The sequence below is a fragment of the Pelobates fuscus genome, chromosome 2, assembly GCF_036172605.1.
Source record: "Pelobates fuscus isolate aPelFus1 chromosome 2, aPelFus1.pri, whole genome shotgun sequence".
Taxonomy (NCBI): Eukaryota; Metazoa; Chordata; class Amphibia; order Anura; family Pelobatidae; genus Pelobates; species Pelobates fuscus.
The window spans coordinates 200,271,205-200,291,464 of record NC_086318.1 but is presented as its reverse complement, the minus strand read 5'-3'; the positions used below and the strand labels follow the sequence as shown (position 1 = coordinate 200,291,464).

Below are 20,260 nucleotides of genomic sequence, written 5' to 3'. Positions count from 1 at the left end.
GGGAGGCATAAAAGAACCAATGACATAGATGTTACCTCCCACACATCCCCTCCCCTTAGTGTGACACATAATCCCATTATGCATACAGAGTAAAATATACTTTTACACAACTTTCATAACTTTAAAACCATACATCCCATTCACATAAAAATACATATCCACAATCAATCCATTCAGGGGAACAACATATTAAAAAATGGCATGAATCCGACCAGGGGTTTAAAAGTTACTAAAAGTATCTGGCCCAAACAGAAGTAAAACATCCCCCACAATGCATCCCTGCTTCCTCCCTTCTGCCCTGGAGATAATTGGAGAAGTAATCCAATTATCTAGGACTAGAGTCAGACTCCATTAACCACATGGTTGCAAAAAGACAGTAAAAGACATAAAATTACATACTGATACATTTAACACATAAAACACACATTTCTACATATCCCCAGTTTAACTGAACACATAAATACCTACATAATATTTAAGACAGTATTACTGTGATATGTTACAAAGTCTTAAAGGGACATTAGTCCCAAAAGTCCCAATATGTCCATCGCTGATTTTAAAGGGCCAGTAGCAGCAATATAAATTATTACATGCCCAAATATAGTGTTTATAGAGCAATATGTCCATGGGCCGTAGTCGCAGGGCAGGAGGCTAGCAGCCAGGCCTCTCCAGTTCACAGTGGCGAAGCTGGTTTCGCCACACAAAGTGAATAAGAAGTGAATTTCAAAGTTAAAATTTGTCGAACTTGAATAAGTCCAGCTATGCTGCCAGTTCAACTACCTTGGCCTTTCATTTAAAATTCACTTTGCGTTCATTCTCAATTCTCAATTCTCATTTCAGTGAATAACCATGATAGTTTAATTTTATGCAGTTTAGCTTTTTTGACCCAACATTTGAAATTCATTTAAAAATTTTGACAATTCACACCTTAGATAATAACACTGATAGGCTCATTATCCAGTCATTTGGTTTACAGATTAAGAGAGAAAAATTACCTGATTAAGAGAAAAAAGGAGAAGCACTAAAAAAAACCCTATATATATAGATATTTACAGTTGTAATCAAAAGTATTCGACCCCCATTGAAAATCAGTTTGGTTTTTAAATTTACAGACTCTGAGCTGCTTGCAATGAACAAATCAAACAAAAGCAAATTAAATAGCTCAACGCAATGAGTGCTTCAAATGGTTTCCCCAAATTCAACTGAAAATGCAACTATATATAATGACTTCTCCAGTCTCAAAATCATTTATCCCCCAAACAGAACCTCTCACAACAGCAAAAATATGTAAATCATGTGTTGTCTCAAGCACACCAGATGTAACTAATCAAGGGCTTAATTAGTATCACTAGGTGTGCTTGAGCTGGAACACTTGAAATACCTGAACTGGCTAGGGTTTTTTTTAGTGTCACATTTGACTGCATGTTAGAAATACGGCTAAGTCAAAAGAATGGTCCACAAAGTTAAGATAGGAGATCATCGCCCTTCACAAACAAGCAACAGGATACAAAAATATAGTAAAGGGACTGAATGTTTCTAGAGACTCCATTGGAAGCATAGTTAGAAGTTCAAAGTTGAAAGAACAGTGGTTACACTATCTGGACGGGGCAGAAAAATGAAGCTATCAATGGCTGCAACCAGATTTTTGAGAAGGCAGGTTGTACAAAATGCTTGAGTGAGTGCAAAAGACCTGCAGCAAGACTTGGTGGCAACAGGCACTGAGGTTTCCGTGAGCACAGCAAGGCGCGTACTAAACGTAGCATGTTTCCATGCCAGACACCACTACTGACCCAAAAGTGCAAGAAAAGTCAACTCCAGTATGTTCAAAATCATATAAATAAGCCCTAGAAGTTTTGGTATTCTGTTCTGTGGAGCATTGAAACAAAACTGGAACTTTTCAGCCCAATGGATCAGCAGTATGTCGGGAGGAAGAAGAATGAAGCATAGGCTGAAAAGAAAAGAGCAAAAGGGTGTTCTACTGAGTACTAAAGAAGCTTGCCATGAAGGGGTTGAATAATTTTGAGTCTGGAGAAGTCATTATGAGTTGCACTTTCAGTTGACTTTGTGGAAACCATTTGAAGTATTCATTGTGTTGAGCTATTTCAATTGCTTTTGTTTGATTTATTCAAGTTTGTAAATTTTGAAAATAAACCCTCAATGGGGGTTGAATAATTTTGATTACAACTGTTTGAATTAAATATTTATTAAATATAGAATATAAACATACAAATATGAATAAGATTTTTTTTTTTTATAGCTACTCATTTTTCCCTCTATTGGTCACCTCTCACTTAATATGTGAAAGAAAACTACATTTTTGGCTGTCCCCTAAGCATTTAACATCTTTTTTTTTCCATTAATCATCTGTGGTTTAGGGCCCACTAAAAATAGGGTACATTGACATTGTGGCAATGTGTAATCATATACTCTAACTAAATAGACATGTGCAATTCGTTTAGTTCTGAATATACATTTGTTCCGAATTTCGTGCAATTCGGACATTGCCACCACAACCACTTACATATCTATAGGGCTCCCAGTGCCCGGACTTCCACCACAACCACTTACACATTATAGGGCTCCCAGTGCCCGGACTGCCACCACAACCACTTACACATCTATAGGGCTCCCAGTGCTCGCACTGCCACCACAACCACTTACACATCTATAGGGCTCCAAGTGCCCGGACTGCCACCACAACCACTTGCACATCTGTAGGGCTCCCAGTGCCCGAACTGCCACCACAACCACTTACACATCTATAGGGCTCCCAGTGCCCGGACTTCCACCACAACCACTTACACATCAAGTACCGAAGTTCCGAATTGCCGAAGTTCGGTAGTTCGGAAGTGCCGAACCGAACCAGATGCAATTGGTCCAAACTGCCAAAGCAGACACTTTTTTTTACTTACCCAAATTTCTGAACCAAATTTTTTGCCCATGCACATCCCTATAACTAAATCCCTATTATTTTTGACTAGTACAGGTGCTTTTAAAAAACGAATACATTTTGTAAGCTTTGAAGATGAAATTTAGTGAGAGATTGTGTGTGCTGAGTTTTGAATGTAGTATACATATTATGTATATATTTTGCAGTACACTGATTATTATCCTGCTATTTTGTTCACAGATCAAGTGACAAGAACTAATGGATTAAGGGAAATAAGGAGGAGCAGTAAAAAAAAAAGAAATCTATAATAATAATAATAAAAATAATCTATATTTCAGGGGTAGGCAACCTACGGCACTAGTGCCATGCACGGCACTCGAGGTGTCTTTGCACGGCACTCAAGGCTGCTACAGCCAAACAGGCTCTGGCCTATCAGGAGTCCCAGTGAAACTTCAGATATCTGCTAATACGAAAAGGTGGTGAAGGACAATCCTCAATTTATGTATTGCAGCACATAGAGTAAGTGATCTCAGATCACTTCCTCACAGCACTTGTGAATGGGAATCCACACAGTAGTAGAGCAGCCTGCAGCTGCTGTAGCAGCTCCTGTACTTGACCTGTACCTGGCCAGCCTGGTCCCCACTGGAACCCAGGGAAGCCACCCACACTGCTAGATTTACACAGAAATGCACAATAACCCTCCCCTCATACAAATAATACGAACAGCCCACAAGCAAACATACATACAATCCGCACAAACGTAACCCGCTAACAATCCACATACATGCACACAACCCCACATGCAGCCTCTCACATGCAATACCCCAAACAGCACCCACACATACACACACTACCAAACACACAATGTGACATATCCATCCACACACACACACAATACCCCAAACAGCCCCACATATGCACACTACCAAACACACAATGTGACATATCCATCCACACACACACACACACACAATACCCCAAACAGCCCCTCACATACACACACTACCAAACACACAATGTGACATATCCATCCACACACACAATACCCCAAACAGCCCCTCACATACACACACTGCCAAACACACAATGTGACATATCCATCCACACACACAATTCCACAAGCAGCCCCCATACACAGCCCACATTCATATGTATCATACACAATACCACAAACTACTCATGAATATATACAATATAATAGCTCATATACATACAAATACAACAATCCGAAGTAACTGCAGTATAAATAACACAAGCAGAATCTGGCAGCATACACACCGTAATTTTAAAAAATAGGACTGGCACGCTACGGGACATCACAATCCTATATCGGCACAGTGCTGCTAAAAGGTTGCCTACCCCTGCTATATTTATATGTGATATATTTATTACATATATCATATATAAAAATATAATATTTTTTTTACTACACTCGATTTTTCCCTCGATTGGTAACTTCTTACGTAGTCTCAGTATAAAATCAACTTTTAGTGGATTTTCCCTAAGCATCCAACATCGTTTTTCCCTTAATCATTTAGTTTGTTTGGCACCAAGAGTGGAACTCTGAATCACAAATTAAATCAAACTGTTTGTTTTGTTTGTTTCATAAAACGTCCGTGTAGAATTTCGGGGATAAGAAATTCGGGCGAAATTGGTTTCACACCGAATGTATACGTCTATTCTACACCAATCTGACATTTTACACACACTTTGTGTGTTCTGCTAAATAAACATAGGTTTTGGAAACTCACTAAGTCAGCCAGTAACTATACTAAGGAATAAACAAAAATAAAGTTACACAGTACAGGATACATATGAGCGGTAGTGGTAAAAAGTCAGTTATTTGACAATGAAAATGACCTGAAATACACAGCTACAGCTACAATGTTATTATAACGTCAGAACAATGGTGAAAAATAAACTTGTGTTTTAATGTATGTTGATGTGCTGCTTTTCAGAGTTGTAATAGGTGATTACATTTAAAAGAGATATCAGTTTTTTTGATTGGTTGAGTATGTTCCCTCCAGCCCTAGCTGCTGTGTGTTGCCTAAACTGCCCTAAATGCTGTAAGCACCGTGCCACGATGCACTGTTTCATTCAGGGTCACATTGTTTGATATTGCCATTTAGAAAAGCTGGAGAAGGGAATACAAATTGTATGGCCATTGCATCTTTAAAAAGTTGCATTGATTTGTTCTAAAAAATCAAGCCAATTGCAATTATATTTTTCAGTTAGATCTCATTCAAAGCAAGTTCCTCCACTGTAATCTACATGATTTTCGTGAAATCAAGGGAGCAGAAGAACAATTTATAAAACATCATTATTTTTCAAGATATGTCTGAAATGTAATTCGTAGGTTATTTTCTGGATTAGTACAGACATGCTTCTAGATGGATGTATAATAGAAAGCCTTTACATTTTGGGCCTCAATACCTGTACGTTTGCCTAAGTATCATGAAAGAGTTCTCTTAACACGAATATCCGTCTTTTGGTTTCAGTGCCTTTAATTTAAGTTTAATTTGTTAAGGTTCTCTTTTCCTTTAATGCAGTGAAAATAGATACCGAGGGGGTAGCAGGAGTTGATTTTGCATATGCTGTTTCAAAGCACTATAGATTATAGTTTTCTTTTTTTTTTTTTTTTTTTTTTGTAAATCTCTTTTTTATTGAGGCATAAAGGTATGTGGGTACAGAATGTAAGAAGGGAGATAATACATTTTCAAACAAGTCAGGAGTAATACAATGCAAGGTAAATCATCTCTAGATGGTGCTAGCCTCATTTTATGTTTATAATAGTAATAGTAAGGTTGCGTCAGACGGTTAAACAGTTGCAAAATTTTTAAACACATGCTAGGACTATGTTAAGTTAACAGAGTTAAGTTAAGGCAAGATACACAGGCTGAACAGTGACACAGTACAACGTCTTTTATGCAGGGCTGTCTTATGTGGTACCATGTGAACAAACTAGATGATTATTAACAAGATCAGCTTATTTGTAGTAGTTTCAGCGGCTTTTCTGCCTAGCCCAGTTAGGGCGGCTGAGAAGTTAAGGCTATTCTGCGGTCAAATATGGCGTGTATATGCGAGCGTAATAAGACAATAAAATAACGTACCCGTATATACCCCGCTTATATCTGTGGTGCAAGGCCTATCCAACATTATAACAGCAAACGTAAGTTAGCAGAAACAGGCGAGGGATCGTTATAGTAAAACGTGGGTTAAAACATGCTAAGAATTTACATCAGGCTTAATAACAGGAATATCTCAGGATTGTTTTTTCTAGTATGTAGCATGTTGAGTTACCAGTGCATAAGCGATTCTTAATATTTCAACATCATATTTACCAGTTAGCAGTAATAGGCGAGTGATTATTATAGTAAAGCATAAGTATATACACGTTGGGAATCTATGTCAGGCTTAGTAACATGAATAACTTGAGGGGCATCATGGGGGTATTTGTCTGAGCCCAATGGCGTTACAGAATAAGGGACAATGTAGGAGCAAGGGACAGCAGAGTGGTTTACATTGTGGTAACGACTATGGTATCACAGCAAGCACTTGTTAATCAGAAACAATAGTAGGTTAAAGTGATTAGCAACCTCAGTGTGAGGTTAAGCTAATGTGGGACGCTACTGAGCAGCCTTTAAATGTGCCCCCTTGGAGGGCATATGATATGTGTCGCTTACGGCTGGTGCAGTGTACCCTGGAGAATGTCTCACTCTAAAGTCCAAAGTTCTGTTGGTCAAACTGTGTTCGCTGTGCTGCGGGTTGAAGTGATGGCTGTGGGCCGTAGTCCGCTGAATACTGGGTTGCCTCACCCGATGCCCGTTCTGGCGGCCTTGCGTGCAGGGCTGTGTAAGCGTGAGAGGCCGGTGAGCCGCTGGTGCAAGGAAGGAGCGCTCCAGCCCCAGGCCGGAATGAAGGCCAGCACCTGTTGTCCACGGACTCGTGCTCTCATAGTCGAGGCCGGGTCCACCCTCTGTCGGGCGCCGTGGGGAGCTCGGATGTTCTGCCGTCGCCTGCGACGGTCGGGCTTCTGGCGGTGTGGTCGGTGCCGTGGAGGTGTCCTCCGGGAGGCCTTCAGCCCGGGAAGGATTGTAGGGTGGTCTGCGACTTTCGCCTTGCGTGGTTTGCCCATTGCGGGTCCATGCCAGCTCCGCACCTTGTCCCTCCTTACTGTGCCCACCGGGTCGGGTGATTTCCAATGCTTGCGTTGCTTGGGCCTCCATTTGTGTGGTTGATGCGGTCGGGTGTTTCCCGATCTGACCGTCAACCCGGGTGGGTTCTGTGGCTTCGGGTTAATTGGGGATACTGTTGCTGTGCCCAAGGACTGTCCCCTCACCTCCCTCCGCCCGTGGCTCTGCTCTCCATTAATCTGTGGGGTGTTCAGTGCGGGTTGGGCTGCGTGATGCCGCTCCCAGAACTGGTCCCAAAAGCGGTTGAAGCTGTCCTCGATGCGTTGCATGGTGTCTTGGTGCAGCCTTTTCTGTGTGAGCAGGCCCTGTTCAAGTGCCGCCGTTTCAGCCGCCATCTTGGGTGCGCCGAGTATAGGTGCGTTGCTGTTTTGCCGTGTACCGTTTGGCAGGCTGATTGCTCCAGACCTCCGGCACGGACCGTGGTATCCCCCATCGGTCCAAAGGGGGGGGGTAGGAGGTGAGTGTACAGAGGGGTCGGTGTGCGTAAGTGCCGGTGCGGAGAACGGCCGCCTCTCCCCGGCCTCATGGCAGGTAGGCCCCATGCTGTGTGTGTGGGTTCCCGGTGGTTGTTTGTTTCAGGTTTGGTCTCAATTTGTTCCTCCGGGTGTGCCCGTCTTCGCTGTCACCTTCCAGGCAGTATGTGTGCCACTTTTCTGGGGTTTTACCCCTTATTTCGGTGGTTTGTGTCAGGAGCTGAGGGATAGCACGTCCATCCAGCCTGATAGTTAGCTCCGCCCCCTCATAGATTATAGTTTTCATCACTTCAGATGTTCATGTTCCTTTCTTAAGCTTTATACTTTATTTTTTTCTAGTTCTATTTAGGAAGCAAATGAACCAAATTCCCCTTCAGCGATATATCAAATCTTTATCAGATCTCTAAACTGACGATAAATCTTAATTTTTTCTTTCTTTTAGTCAACCTTAAGTTTGCAGATGTTCTGCTTATGATTTTTGGCATTTCTATTGGAAAATTTATTTGTACAAATTTTTTAGAAAAAGTATATAAATTACAGTGAAGGAAATAACGATAGCATACTGATATTGATATATTTCAGGTTTATGGTAACAAACAATCTGTTTGGGCCTAGCTGTACTGTGGGGGTGTGTGTGATCTCTTCTATTGGAAGGGGAGGCTGTACCAGTTGTAGGTTGAATGTCCTATAGAAAGAGCTGGTGGACTTCTGAAGAGAGACAGGGAATTACAGGGACTATTCTAAATTGAGGAGTCTACAATATTGCTCTGAGCTGAAAACAGAGGCATTATGATGGAGATGGGGAGAATAGAATGTCTTTGTTAAGGGAAATTGATATAAAAATAGCATTCTTCTCCATCGGTGCAAATAATTTCACTGTGTTACACTACTCATTTACTAATCACTTACTACAAGTCAGGTATATAAAAAGTGACTTTAGCTTGGATTAGCATTCTTCAATGAAAAAAATATCCTTGGGACCCTTTCTTAAAGGGACACTATGGGCACCCAGACTACTTCATCTCATTGAGCAGTGCTCCTGTTCCCTTAACCCTGCAATGTAAAACATTATTGTTTTAGAGAAACTGTTAAGACTATCTCTAGTGGCTGTCTCCGCTCTGTGCCCTTGTTTGATAGGAAAGCATTAGGAAGGTATCGCCGTGCTGCGCCAATCAGCAACTTCTTATAGAGAACATTCTCTGAAAAGGCAGCATTTACATTAAAATGTCTGCAGGGACAGGCTATTGACACCAGAACAATCACATTAATCTGTAGTTTTTCTGGTTACTATAGTGTCCCTTTAATTTATATAGTATATCAGTGTTGGGTCCTGATCAACATGCATCTGTTGAATTGAGATCTGGGTGCCTAATCAGAAGTTCTTCCAAGCCCTTTTGCATTAATGGCAGCCTTGACTGTGTATAACACTTACCCAATATAAGTGCAATGGCCTTATCCTTCATCGTTAGAGTCAGAAATCCAATATGTTCAATGCACTAAAAGAAGAAACAGTATGTTTATATATTGATGTGTAAAATAAATCTATGAGCGCAAATTCAAAAAAACAAAAAACTTTACTGAACAGAACAGAATAGTAAAACGTTTTGTTTTTTAATAACGAGTGACGTACAATTCATACAATGGTACTGGCCTAGGCAGATGCACATTTTTGTGATTATTGAAATGAATAATGAAAATAAAGAAGCCTTTCTATAGCATCTGTAAAACCCTATGCTAAATTGTCACAATGAGCTTTCTTCAAAGCAAACATTTCACTATCATAAAAAGCAGACAATGATACAGTGATTTACTACCCTAATGCTTCTTTGCTGAGATTAGTCTTGTTCTGGGGGAAGACATAGAAGTGCTTTGGATGTTATGAAATCATCTTAACAAATGTAGGCGTTGTGGTGTTTTGCTCCTTTTGTTTCTCTTCCTTTCTAAATGTATCTCTGTTTGCCTATCGCAGAACACAAGAGTGACTATTTTAGTATTTTTACTGGTACGATAATATACTGTTGTTTACAGGTCTGCCTGCAAAAAAAGTAAATGAAGCTATAGTTAGTATTGCAATGCCTATTTTTGGTGAGAGCTAAGCAGTCATTATAACACAAAGCATACAATTTTGATTTGAGACCGAAAATTAAAAAAACAAAACAAAATGCTTTTAAATATATTCTAAGAAACATGCAGTGTCATAGTAATGTGTAGGTGCAGAAAAGAGGCACTACTTAAATTATAGCCTACTGTTTGAACTTACGTGAACATACACTTCAGAAACAGTGTCGAAATGGCAGAACAACCAAGAGAATTGTGCAATTTCTTTAATTACAGATATAGTAAAATATTTTATGTTGATCATAGCCATTTATTATAGTCTAGATTTTTGAATTAGCTAAATATAAATCAATCTATTAAATTAAACTTTTAGAAAATATAAACAATCTAAACAATTACAAGTTTCTAACTATATCACCTAAGGTTGGAACAAAAGTGCATTTAAAAAGGGAAATTACTCATTTTACCAGTTTAAAGGACCACTATAGGCACCCAGACCAATTCAGCTCAATGAAGTGGTCTGGGTGCCAGGTCCCTCTAGTTTTAACCCTGCAGCTGTAAACATAGCAGTTTCAAACAAACTGCTATGTTTACACTGATGGTTAATCCAGCCTTTAGAGGATGTCTCACTGACAGCCGCTAGAGGCGCTTCCGTGATTCTCACTGTGAATATCATAGTGAGAAGATGCTGGACGTCCATAGGAACGCATTGAGTAATGCTTTCCTATTGGCAGTTTAAATGCGCACGTGGCTCTCCTGTACATGCGCATTCGGAGCTGACGTCGACAGAGGGAGGAGAGTTTCCCAGCGCAGAGGGAGCCGGCGCTGGAGAAAGGTAAGTGGCTGAAGTGGCTGAGGGGGGCCACGAGGGTGGGGGGGACCTAATGACCCTATAGTGCAACGAAAACGATTTTGTTTTCTTGGCACTATAGTGCTCCTTTAACTGCACAACAGTTTTCCATTTAGAAGACTTGGGAGGCTATTTAGATATCCTGCAATATTTTATTTTACCATTGTATATTTTTCTAAATAACACCATACCCGTCACATACAAAAACCAAGGGGTTTTAGGACAGCTGAGACTTAAATCATATATCAGGTATTGAAATGTGAGATATGTAATAGCTTAAATATCAAATTAATTGACCAAATATATAATATATAATAGGTAGAAAATAGATAGACAAATATCTATTCATACCTCCTAACATTTTAAATGGACAAAGAGGGTCACTTTAATTTTAGGGGTGTGAGTGGGAGTGTGGACAGAACAGGGCTGTTCTGTGAACTTTTAGGCGACTTTAATGAACAATTTATAAAATTAAAATGTAACTTAGAACAACAAAATTATGTATCTTATGTACACAGACTGATTTCTAAACACATTTATTGTAGTTCAAAGACATGCTACTTTATCCAATCCAGAGAGGCACTCCAGGCATCCTTATTAGGACACAGTGCAAGGCATGTGGAGATGTGGCAGCCCTGGATGGCATGATTTTAATTTAAAAATCCATCTCATCTCTTGTTGGGACAGTTTTATTGGAATTTTTGGGTATTGAGACAGTGGATAGAGAATAGAGTGGTGGGGAATAAAAACTGTCCCAACGGGGGGCGGGGCCTGACTGTTGAGCGGACGCAGGCAACAACAGCTCCTGTGCCAACCTACAATTTACGCTGCATCTACCCAGATAGACACCGAAACCGAGCACTCAGAGGCCAACATTGGGCAGAGGAACTCGAGACCTTCACGATACCTCAAACGTTGAGGCAACACTTAGACCCGCTCAGCACCAACATGGTGCGTCACGGGGAGACGGACGCTCTCCCGCCGCCTTCATACGCGACTGATCTTCTGCAGAGCCCACTTTCCCCCCCCGCCGGTTATCCCGGTCCGCACTAAACTGGCTCCCAAGCTGCCAAAAGCTTCTGCGACCTCCTGCAGCCCACACCTCATTTACAAGATGGCAGCTGATGGCCATGCTCTTGGGTCTATGCCTATTCAGCCTTTACACGAGCAGCTAGCGGCTATATTACAACACTTCTGGGAGAAGCTGGAGCATCGGGCTTCCCAACAACCCTCTACTCATGGAGGAGATGCAGAGAGGAGTGGAGTCACGGGGCGGAACGGGCCTATCTTGGGTTTAAGCGATACGCCACGCACCCACTACCCACACCACGAGCCCATCCAAACCAAAGGTCGTGAGGGAATCCCCTCCGAGGCATCAACCACAACGCCGGAAGGCCACACGCCGCTGGCGGCGGACAACCACCAGGCTCTTCTGCAGCGCCCAAAAAGGGAGAGACACAGCCTTTCAGAGACTCCGAGTCTGTGGCCCAAGGATGCCAAACTGAAACAAGGTCTGGAGCTGGGGAGGGACCTCCCACCACCCACGACTCCTACTCACACATCGATCTGGTGGACTGGCTTCCCGCTGCCCTACACCGCTCCACAGCTGCTTCAGCGGGCTCCCCAGCACTGGCATCGGTTGAGGCTGGACTCTTTTTGCAGGACTGGTCCCCAGCCACATCAGGCTGTTATCCATGCGGCCAACACCGCGTCCTATACTAATGTGCCGCTAACCTGTGGGTTTAAACGGTGCAGGGTTTACCTTAAGCAGCAACCTCAATAGCAGTGAGGTATGTGGGCACTCAGTGGCTTACACGTCTTGCATATTGTTGATACAAACTGTTTCTATATTACTGATTCACCTTGTACTCAAAGCTCTACTCCTGTGACATGTTACAAAGTTTAAGCCTATTTATAATTGGCAAATTAGGCTTACATATTCAAACCTGAATGCATGCATGTCCTATTCAACTTGTCAACCAACTCTTTACTTCTGTGACATGTTAGCAGTTTAAGCCTGCCTATAATCTGCATATTAAGCTTACCTACTCAAACCTGCACGCATGCATGTCCCCTTCATCTTGTCACCCAACTTTTCAAATCTGTGACATATAAGGGAGTTTAACCCCTTTAGGACACAGGACATGTGTGACATGTCATTATTCCCTTTTATTCCAGAAGTTTGGTCCTTAAGGGGTTAAGCCTGTTTATAATATGTTTTCGTTAAACAACATAAAAACAAAAATGAGGCATTAGTATCCAGGAAATGTAATTCATCAATGTTAACGCTGTATTAACCCGATATTGTATACCACTCGTACATTTCCCTTTCTTTATTCTGTAAACCTTCTCGCATGCCTTAATAAAAGAAAGATTGACAAAAAAAACAACAACTGTCCCAACAAAAGATGAGATGGATTTTTAAATTAAAATCATTATTCCCCAGGGGCCTAAATGGGGACTTTGAATTATGCAATTTTTTATAAATATAATATTAATTTTACACAGATTTGTTTTAGAGATTCCCATATTAATTTTAAGATATTATTTTCTTTTCAAGGAGTATCTCCTTAAATGCTGATTTATTTTTTATTTTTTATATTTTGATTAAGTAGATTATCCCCCTCTTTTTATGTAAACTACAGAGTTAGATCATTCCCTTGTTGTTATTAAGAGTCTTCTTTTTCTTTATAACAATATAATCCTCCTCTTTTATATATATACTTCTGTTATTTATAATTTTTTTAGTTTAGTAGATAATGCCCTTGTCAATATTACTGATTTGAATATATGGGCTACATTTAAGTTTTGAGTTTGACTGACACCACCACATCCCATAAGTGGGGATTATACCACTATATGCGGTAAATAGTAGAGCTGTTCATAGCTCTTTTTCATGTGAGTGCAATATTTATATTTCCTATGTGTTGTCCGTCAATCGCAGACATATTGCACTATTAGGCCGCTCTGTCTTTTCTCTTTCCACATACAGAGATTGAAGAGACCCAGACCTTCCACATCCCCCAAGCACAAAGAACCCAGAAGCCACAGCTGCATTTATTATTATTTTTTAAAGAGACATTTTACATGTAAATATATCTTGCACTACGGTGACAAGATCTTAAGTACTTTTTTCTGTGGTGCAGCCCTTCTCTATCTGCTTCCCTTGTTTTGTATGTCATTTTGAAGGGTTAAGATGGATCCTCTTCTTAGGGTTGCTGCCTTATTTTACTCTTGTTATTTAGCGCTGACCCATTGTGTTTTTTTTTTGTATGGGTTAAACAAGCATTTTTTCATTCAATTAACATGTGAAACATGAGGCCATTCCAAGTACATTTAGCTTTGTGCAGGAATAACACGGCTGTTCATAAGTGCCAAGGATCAAGATCATGGGTTTCCAGGGTCACCATCAGTGGGGTACAGCCATTATGTCTATATATGCATCTGCGGCACCTGCTGGTTTATTTAGTGCAGAGTGGGCCCAGGAGACTCCAAGTTCCAACTCTGATAGTGTCCACTTGTGAGCCCCGGCTGTCACCCTTCCTTATGGAAGGTCAAGTTCCAAAATAGAGGCATGAGAGTCAGCAGCCCCAAATGATCATTATGACCTTTATAGGGACTCATCAGTGAGATGCAGTTGATAGTCCTCTAGGTTCAGTGGTCAATGTGTCCATGACAATGTGTCCATGTCTGGATTACCCTTGTAACTTAAGAAGACACTAGGAAGCAAAAGCAAAAATAAACTGATGTTCTGTGTCTTTTAAGCATAACACAAGACTTTTAACTCATTAACATTTCTTACAGTACATCTACAAAGCCAAGGTTTAGATCACATATGTAGTTCCTAAAGTTTCTCAATTCATGAACAATGGTTACTAAAATGTCTGTTTAGAAGGAAAATCTACACCAAGCATGTCAAGCGTGCAGCCCACAATAAATATATTTGCAGACCACCTACCCTGGGGCGGCTTTTTGCTGTGGTTGCGACCAGCCGCAAGACAGGAAAGATATTTCCTGTCTATTTCTTGCCTTCCCTCCCATGGCCACTCCCCCTTCCCCTTGGAGCATCTGGCCTGCTTGCAGAGAAGGGCAGAGCTAGAAGTGGAGGACGGGCGGCTCATCTTTAGGTAAGAGAAGAAGGGCTTGGGGGATCTTCCTGTGTAGTGTGTTAAATTGGGGAGGGAGCTGTATTAATTTGAGGTAGGGGACAGTGTATTAATTAGAGTAGAGGGAGGAGGGGCAGTGTATTAGATTAAGGGGCAGTATATTAGATTGGGTGGAGCGGGCAGTGTATTAGATTGGGTCTGCATGGAGGGGCTGAACGCTTGCCACACATGCACAATAGCCTTCCAATGCTTTCTTATAGGAAAGCATTGTTATGACCGAGATCATCAAGTTTGATGATCACAGCTAAAGTGAAGAACACACTCATAGGATTTCAAAATCAACAAGATAACTCCATTTGTTTTTTATAGCTGTGCAACAGCATACATTCCCCATTTCAGTCCCCTTACCAAACTTTTCTTAATATGCCAAAGTATATGGACTGAAACATTGGTTATATGCAAATGCCTGTCTCCTTAAAATAAATTTGCTCTTTTGTTTACTTTGAAGCCCTATGAGCGTGTGGACGTCCATTGTCAGTTAGGCAACTTTTTTTATACTGTACTTTTCTAAATAAACCTACGTTTCTATGAAAACTGATGTTTTTGTTTCTTTGCGGCCCACATAAACTTAAACCTTGTTTATTAGTCCTTTGTTAGCCTTTGAGTTTGACATGCTTGATCTACACCAATTTAATGCACTCGTGTGCAAGACAGTATCTAAAGGAGTCTAAAGGATAATTGTGGCACATTCCACCATCTATTTGGAAACTTTTGCAAGTCTTTCTTACTATCACAAAGCAAAAAACTCTTATTTATATAAACAGTTTGGTAATAAACATTTTCAATATTATTGACCTTTCAAGACCTTTTTCAAGTTGCATGATAACATATTGGTACTGTTTAAGGGAATCATACCAAATATGTGTGAATAGTTGAAATTTAAAGTGAATTCAAAATGATCAAAGCAGACAGTGTTTAATTCCAGAAAATCCCCTCTAGGAGTTCGCTTACAATGCCCATAGCAATTTCCAAAATATAGATTAAAAAATGGTAGCTTAGAGACAGAAAATATTATATAAACTACAGTACATAAACACAGGGCAACAGTTGCACAACGTTTATTACAAAAAGTTAAACAGATTGCATACCTAAACTAAACTGTAACTAAAGAGTGATGAAAAACAAATATAAAAAAAATATACCGATCGTGTTTCATGCTTTAAGTGCTTTCTCAGCACCTATCACCAAGATTATGTAACACTATTGCAACTTTTTGGTTTGTTGAAATTTAATACATATGTAAGCTTAGTGATTGTTCGAGATTTATTCTTTAGTCAAGGAACGTGTGTTGTCTTGTCCAGAGAACATATTATTACCCTTAACAATTTTGAAGGAAAATTGAAGCAACACCCTTATAACAGATTTACAAAACACAGAAAAGTTGGAGAGATTAAACATTACATAATTCCAATTCCCATTAATACATTTAATTAAGACATTTCACATAGCTACATTATAGTAATGTTTAACATTATAAACATATGTTACTGCTAACTGTTATGTAATTCAGTAGGTTCTGTTTAAAAAACAAGCACTCTTAATTTGAATATGTCACTCAAAATTGACTGGTTATTATGTTATAGTGCATACTATTTAAGGAAGCTGGCAAAGACCATAACCACTGCATATTGTAGTGGTTACAGTACCAGGAGTGCCCTGATGCCTATAGTAAGTCAAACTGTATTAGAATGGATTGACTTCTTACCTGGAGTCAGCTGACACTAGTAACACTGGAGTTCCTAAGTAGGAACATATTTGCTCATTGGCTGAGAGCAATCAGCCAATGACCTCCTGCATTGCAGTGCTGAGCTCAGGAGATCTTTAGAAAGTCCCTGCTCAGGAACTTCCAGCTCTCCAACAATGGTAGCGCAGGTGTAAACCATTGCGGCATCGAGCTGTTGTGTTTATGGAGTTTTAAATATATATTTAATTAATATAATATGTTAGTTAATTTGGTAACAAGTCTATAGATTATATATTTTTTTATATTTTTAAGAAGCAAAAAGATGCCCATGGGCACATTCAAGTGTGGACTTATATTGAAAAATTCACAAATGTAAATCTGAAACATTGTCACTTTGTTTTCAATAAAAGTCTGCACTTGGATGACCTCTGTGTACCCGGACATCTTTTTCTTTTTACAATATGTATGGGAACTTCCCAGTCTCAGAGGCACCATTGGGAAAGTAATTTTGAAAGCATGTCCCTAATTTGGTGTTTTACCATAGATTAAATCTTATCTATATGGTGTAAAGCCTTTCCAAATCTTACAGTGTGCATGCCAATAATCCAATGAATGCCTGCACATCTGTCTCCTCCCATTAAGTTAAATCTGCCATACAGCAGGGATAGGCAAATGCCAGCACTCAAGCTTTTCTTGACTATATTTCCCATAATGCTCTTACAGCCATAATGCTGGCAAAGCATCAGGGGAGATACAGAGTCCACAACATTTGGGCCGCCGAAGGTTGCCTATCCCTGGCCTAGAGTGTGCAAATTGTGGGATGGTGGATAAATGAGAACGTGGATACTGTAGCATCCAGCGTAGCTGCAAATTTGGAGGATTTACAAAAAGAACAGTCCAACACTCCTCCAGAAATACTCACAGATCTTTTACTAGTTCCCTCTCACAGCAAAGCTTCCACTGATAACAGTATTTGGAAAGAAAACAATCAACATTTGTCATGTGACTCAAAGATGCATGGTTACATATAATAAAAGTGATTACACATTGCACATCAAGAAATACTAAAAGTGCAATCGTAATCAATATAATTATGTCCATTCAAGACATTATTCAATGTTGTTAAGTGCATATTTAAGATTCAAAACGTACAATGATAAAAGCAATTTTCATAGAATAACATGTGCTTATTCCTTGTTCTCATTCCTTTCCAGTATTTCCAATGACATCCAACTGGTAACATGCATGGTGTATAAATCCAAAAAAGGTTCAAGAACTTACATACAACAATTGTCCCTGTATTGCTGAACTCATTACTTGTTAATTGCAAGTTTAGTTTAAGGCATGACTCTATAGGGATAAAATGAGAGTAAATAGCCCCAATGAGTGGAACATATTCCAGATCCATAGTATGTTTTCATCTGCTGTTACTGGTTCTATATATTGGTCAAAGGCAAGAGATTGATATTGCACAGATTGACACATCATGTGTCTCAGTATGGTATTATACAGCAGTGCAATGTGTACCTTTGTATTCATCAATGTTTTTATTATGGCACTTATATTGTTTAGGGGCTAATGGCCTTTCCAGCTCTACTTTTATTTTTAAGGTTACCAAACTATTAAACTAAACTATTATTTATATCCGAAAACAACTATGAGAGATGCAACCGATGATTTGTTGAGTGTACATTTCTCGTACTTTTTGAACAAAAGAAAATCATTAGCAAAATGTATGCAGTCCCTCCATGAACTGTTAGCATTTTTCTGCCATGACAAAAATTCTCACAAGGAAAAGACATATCATCAAAAAATGAAATCTATTTATTTCTCAACATTGCACCTACAAAAAATAAATATAACTCTCATGTGGTTTATGTAAGCAAACCTAAATACCAAACAATATTCATTAAATGGAAATTTTCTACAGACCTAAATCTTGTGCCCCAGCAGCAGTGTGCGTCCCAGGGACAGAAGTGTTCTGTCCTTCCTCCCCAGCGGCAATGTGAGGTCCAGGGAATGGAGACAACCAGTCTCGTTCCCCAGCGGCAGTGTAAGGGCCAGGGAACGGAGACACCCGGTCTTGTTCCCCAGCGGCAGTGTGAGGGCCAGGGAACGGAGACACTCGGTCTCATTCCCCAGCGGCAGTGTGAGGGTCAGGGAATGGAGACAACTGATCTCGTTCTCCAGCGGCCGTGTGAGGACCAGGGAATGGAGACAACCGGTCTCATTCTTCAGCGGCAGTGTGAGGGTCAAGGAACGAAGACAACCGGTCTTGCTCCCCAGCAGCTGAGTGAGATCCAGGGGGAGAGCACAGCCTGCTCTCCTTCCCAGAGGCCAGCCACGACCTCACTGATCCACGGGAAGCAGAGCTGTGATGGGCTCAGCCGACAACTCCCATCATCCTCAGGCAGCTGGGAAAACTGCAGAGACACAGGTGATGGCATGGCCAGTAGGGCACACGTGTTTGGGTGGGGGTTTTTATGGGCTCATAGACACCTGGGTACCAGCGCCTGGACTGGACGGCCTACTGGGCTAAGGGCACTTTATGTTTAAGTCACCCCGTATCTAGGAGGGTGCAGGGTGCAATGCCGGCCAGACCCCGGGACTGTAGGAGCTTGCTGAGGACAAGTTTCTTACAAGGAAAGGTTAAATGAACTTAACATGTATAGCTTGGAGGAAAGACGAGACAGGGGCGATATGATAGAAACATTTAAATACATAAAGGGAATCAACACAGCAGGGGCGGACTGACCGGTCGGGCACTTCTGACGTGGCTGAGTGGGCAGAACGCTACTTACCCGGTCTGACAGGAAATGCAACGAACTGCTTCCTGTCAGACCAGAACAGGAAACCGGATCATTCGCCGCGGACCTCTAACTCAGACACATGGATGGAGGTGCAGAGGGTTCAATGAAAGGTACGAGGGGATAGGTACAGTTGACAATAAAAGATACAGAAGGGAGAACAATAGTAAAAGGTACAAGAGGGGAGGGGGACAATAAAAGTTACAAGACAGGAGGTGGGATACAATAAAATGTACAGGAGGGGAGAGGAAGGAGACAATAAAAGAAGGTACAGGAAGGAGGAGGGCAATAAAAGAAACATGAGAGGAGGTGGGACAATAAAAGGTACAGGAGCGTAAGGGGACAATAAAAGGTACGGGAAGGGGGGACTATGAAAGGTTAAAGAGGGGAGACAATAAAAGGTATAGGAGGGGGAACAATATTAAAAGGTAGAATAGAGGAGTGGGGGACAATAAAAGATACAGGGGACAACAATAAAAGGTACAAGAGGGGAGGGGGACAATAAAAGATACAGGAGGGGGGAAAGGGTATAGGAGGGTAGGGTTACAATAAAAAGTACAGGAGGGGGGACAAGAAAAGGGAAAGGTAGGTAGGGGGGGCTATGAAAGGTTCAGGAGGGGAGACAGTAAAAGGAACATTAGGGGGATTATGAAAGATACAGGAGTGGGGACAATGAAAGGTACAGAAGAGGAAGGAGGGACAATAAATGGGATGGGAGGGGGGGATATTAAAACGTACGGGGGGCATTAAAAGACACAGGAGGGAAAGGTGGACTATGAAAGGTTCAGGAGGGGAGGAGGTGAGACAATAAAAGGTACAGGGGGACAATAAAAGGTACAGGAGGGACAATAAAAGGTACAGGAGAGGAGGGGGCAATAAAAGGTACGGGAGATTACTAAAAGACACAGGAGGGCTGGGGGGGCACAAAGAAACATTCAGGTGGGTTGAGGGGGGACAAACACAAAGGGGCTGGGGGAGAAAGAGTCGCACAGAAGGGCGAGGGAGTGCGGGGGGAAAGATGCACAGAGGGGCTGTGGGGAGAACAATGTACAAAGGGGCTAGGGGGAGAAAGAGCCACACAAAGGGGCAGGTGGACGAAAGACACACAAAAGGGCTGGGGGGAAGAAAGAGAAAGGCAA

The 20,260-nt window shown here is 41.1% G+C and overlaps 1 protein-coding gene across 2 annotated transcripts in view; it reads right to left on the bottom strand.

The window, feature by feature from the left end:
* VIT (vitrin) overlaps window positions 1–20,260 on the bottom strand; it is a 133,605-nt gene that overhangs the window by 47,957 nt on the left and 65,388 nt on the right. For both annotated transcript variants that reach the window (XM_063443095.1, XM_063443096.1), the window contains exon 2: window positions 8,989–9,052. In XM_063443095.1, coding sequence (XP_063299165.1) covers window positions 8,989–9,019 — 31 coding nt within the window. In that variant the 5' untranslated portion in view covers window positions 9,020–9,052. The remainder of the gene's footprint in view (window positions 1–8,988; window positions 9,053–20,260) is intronic.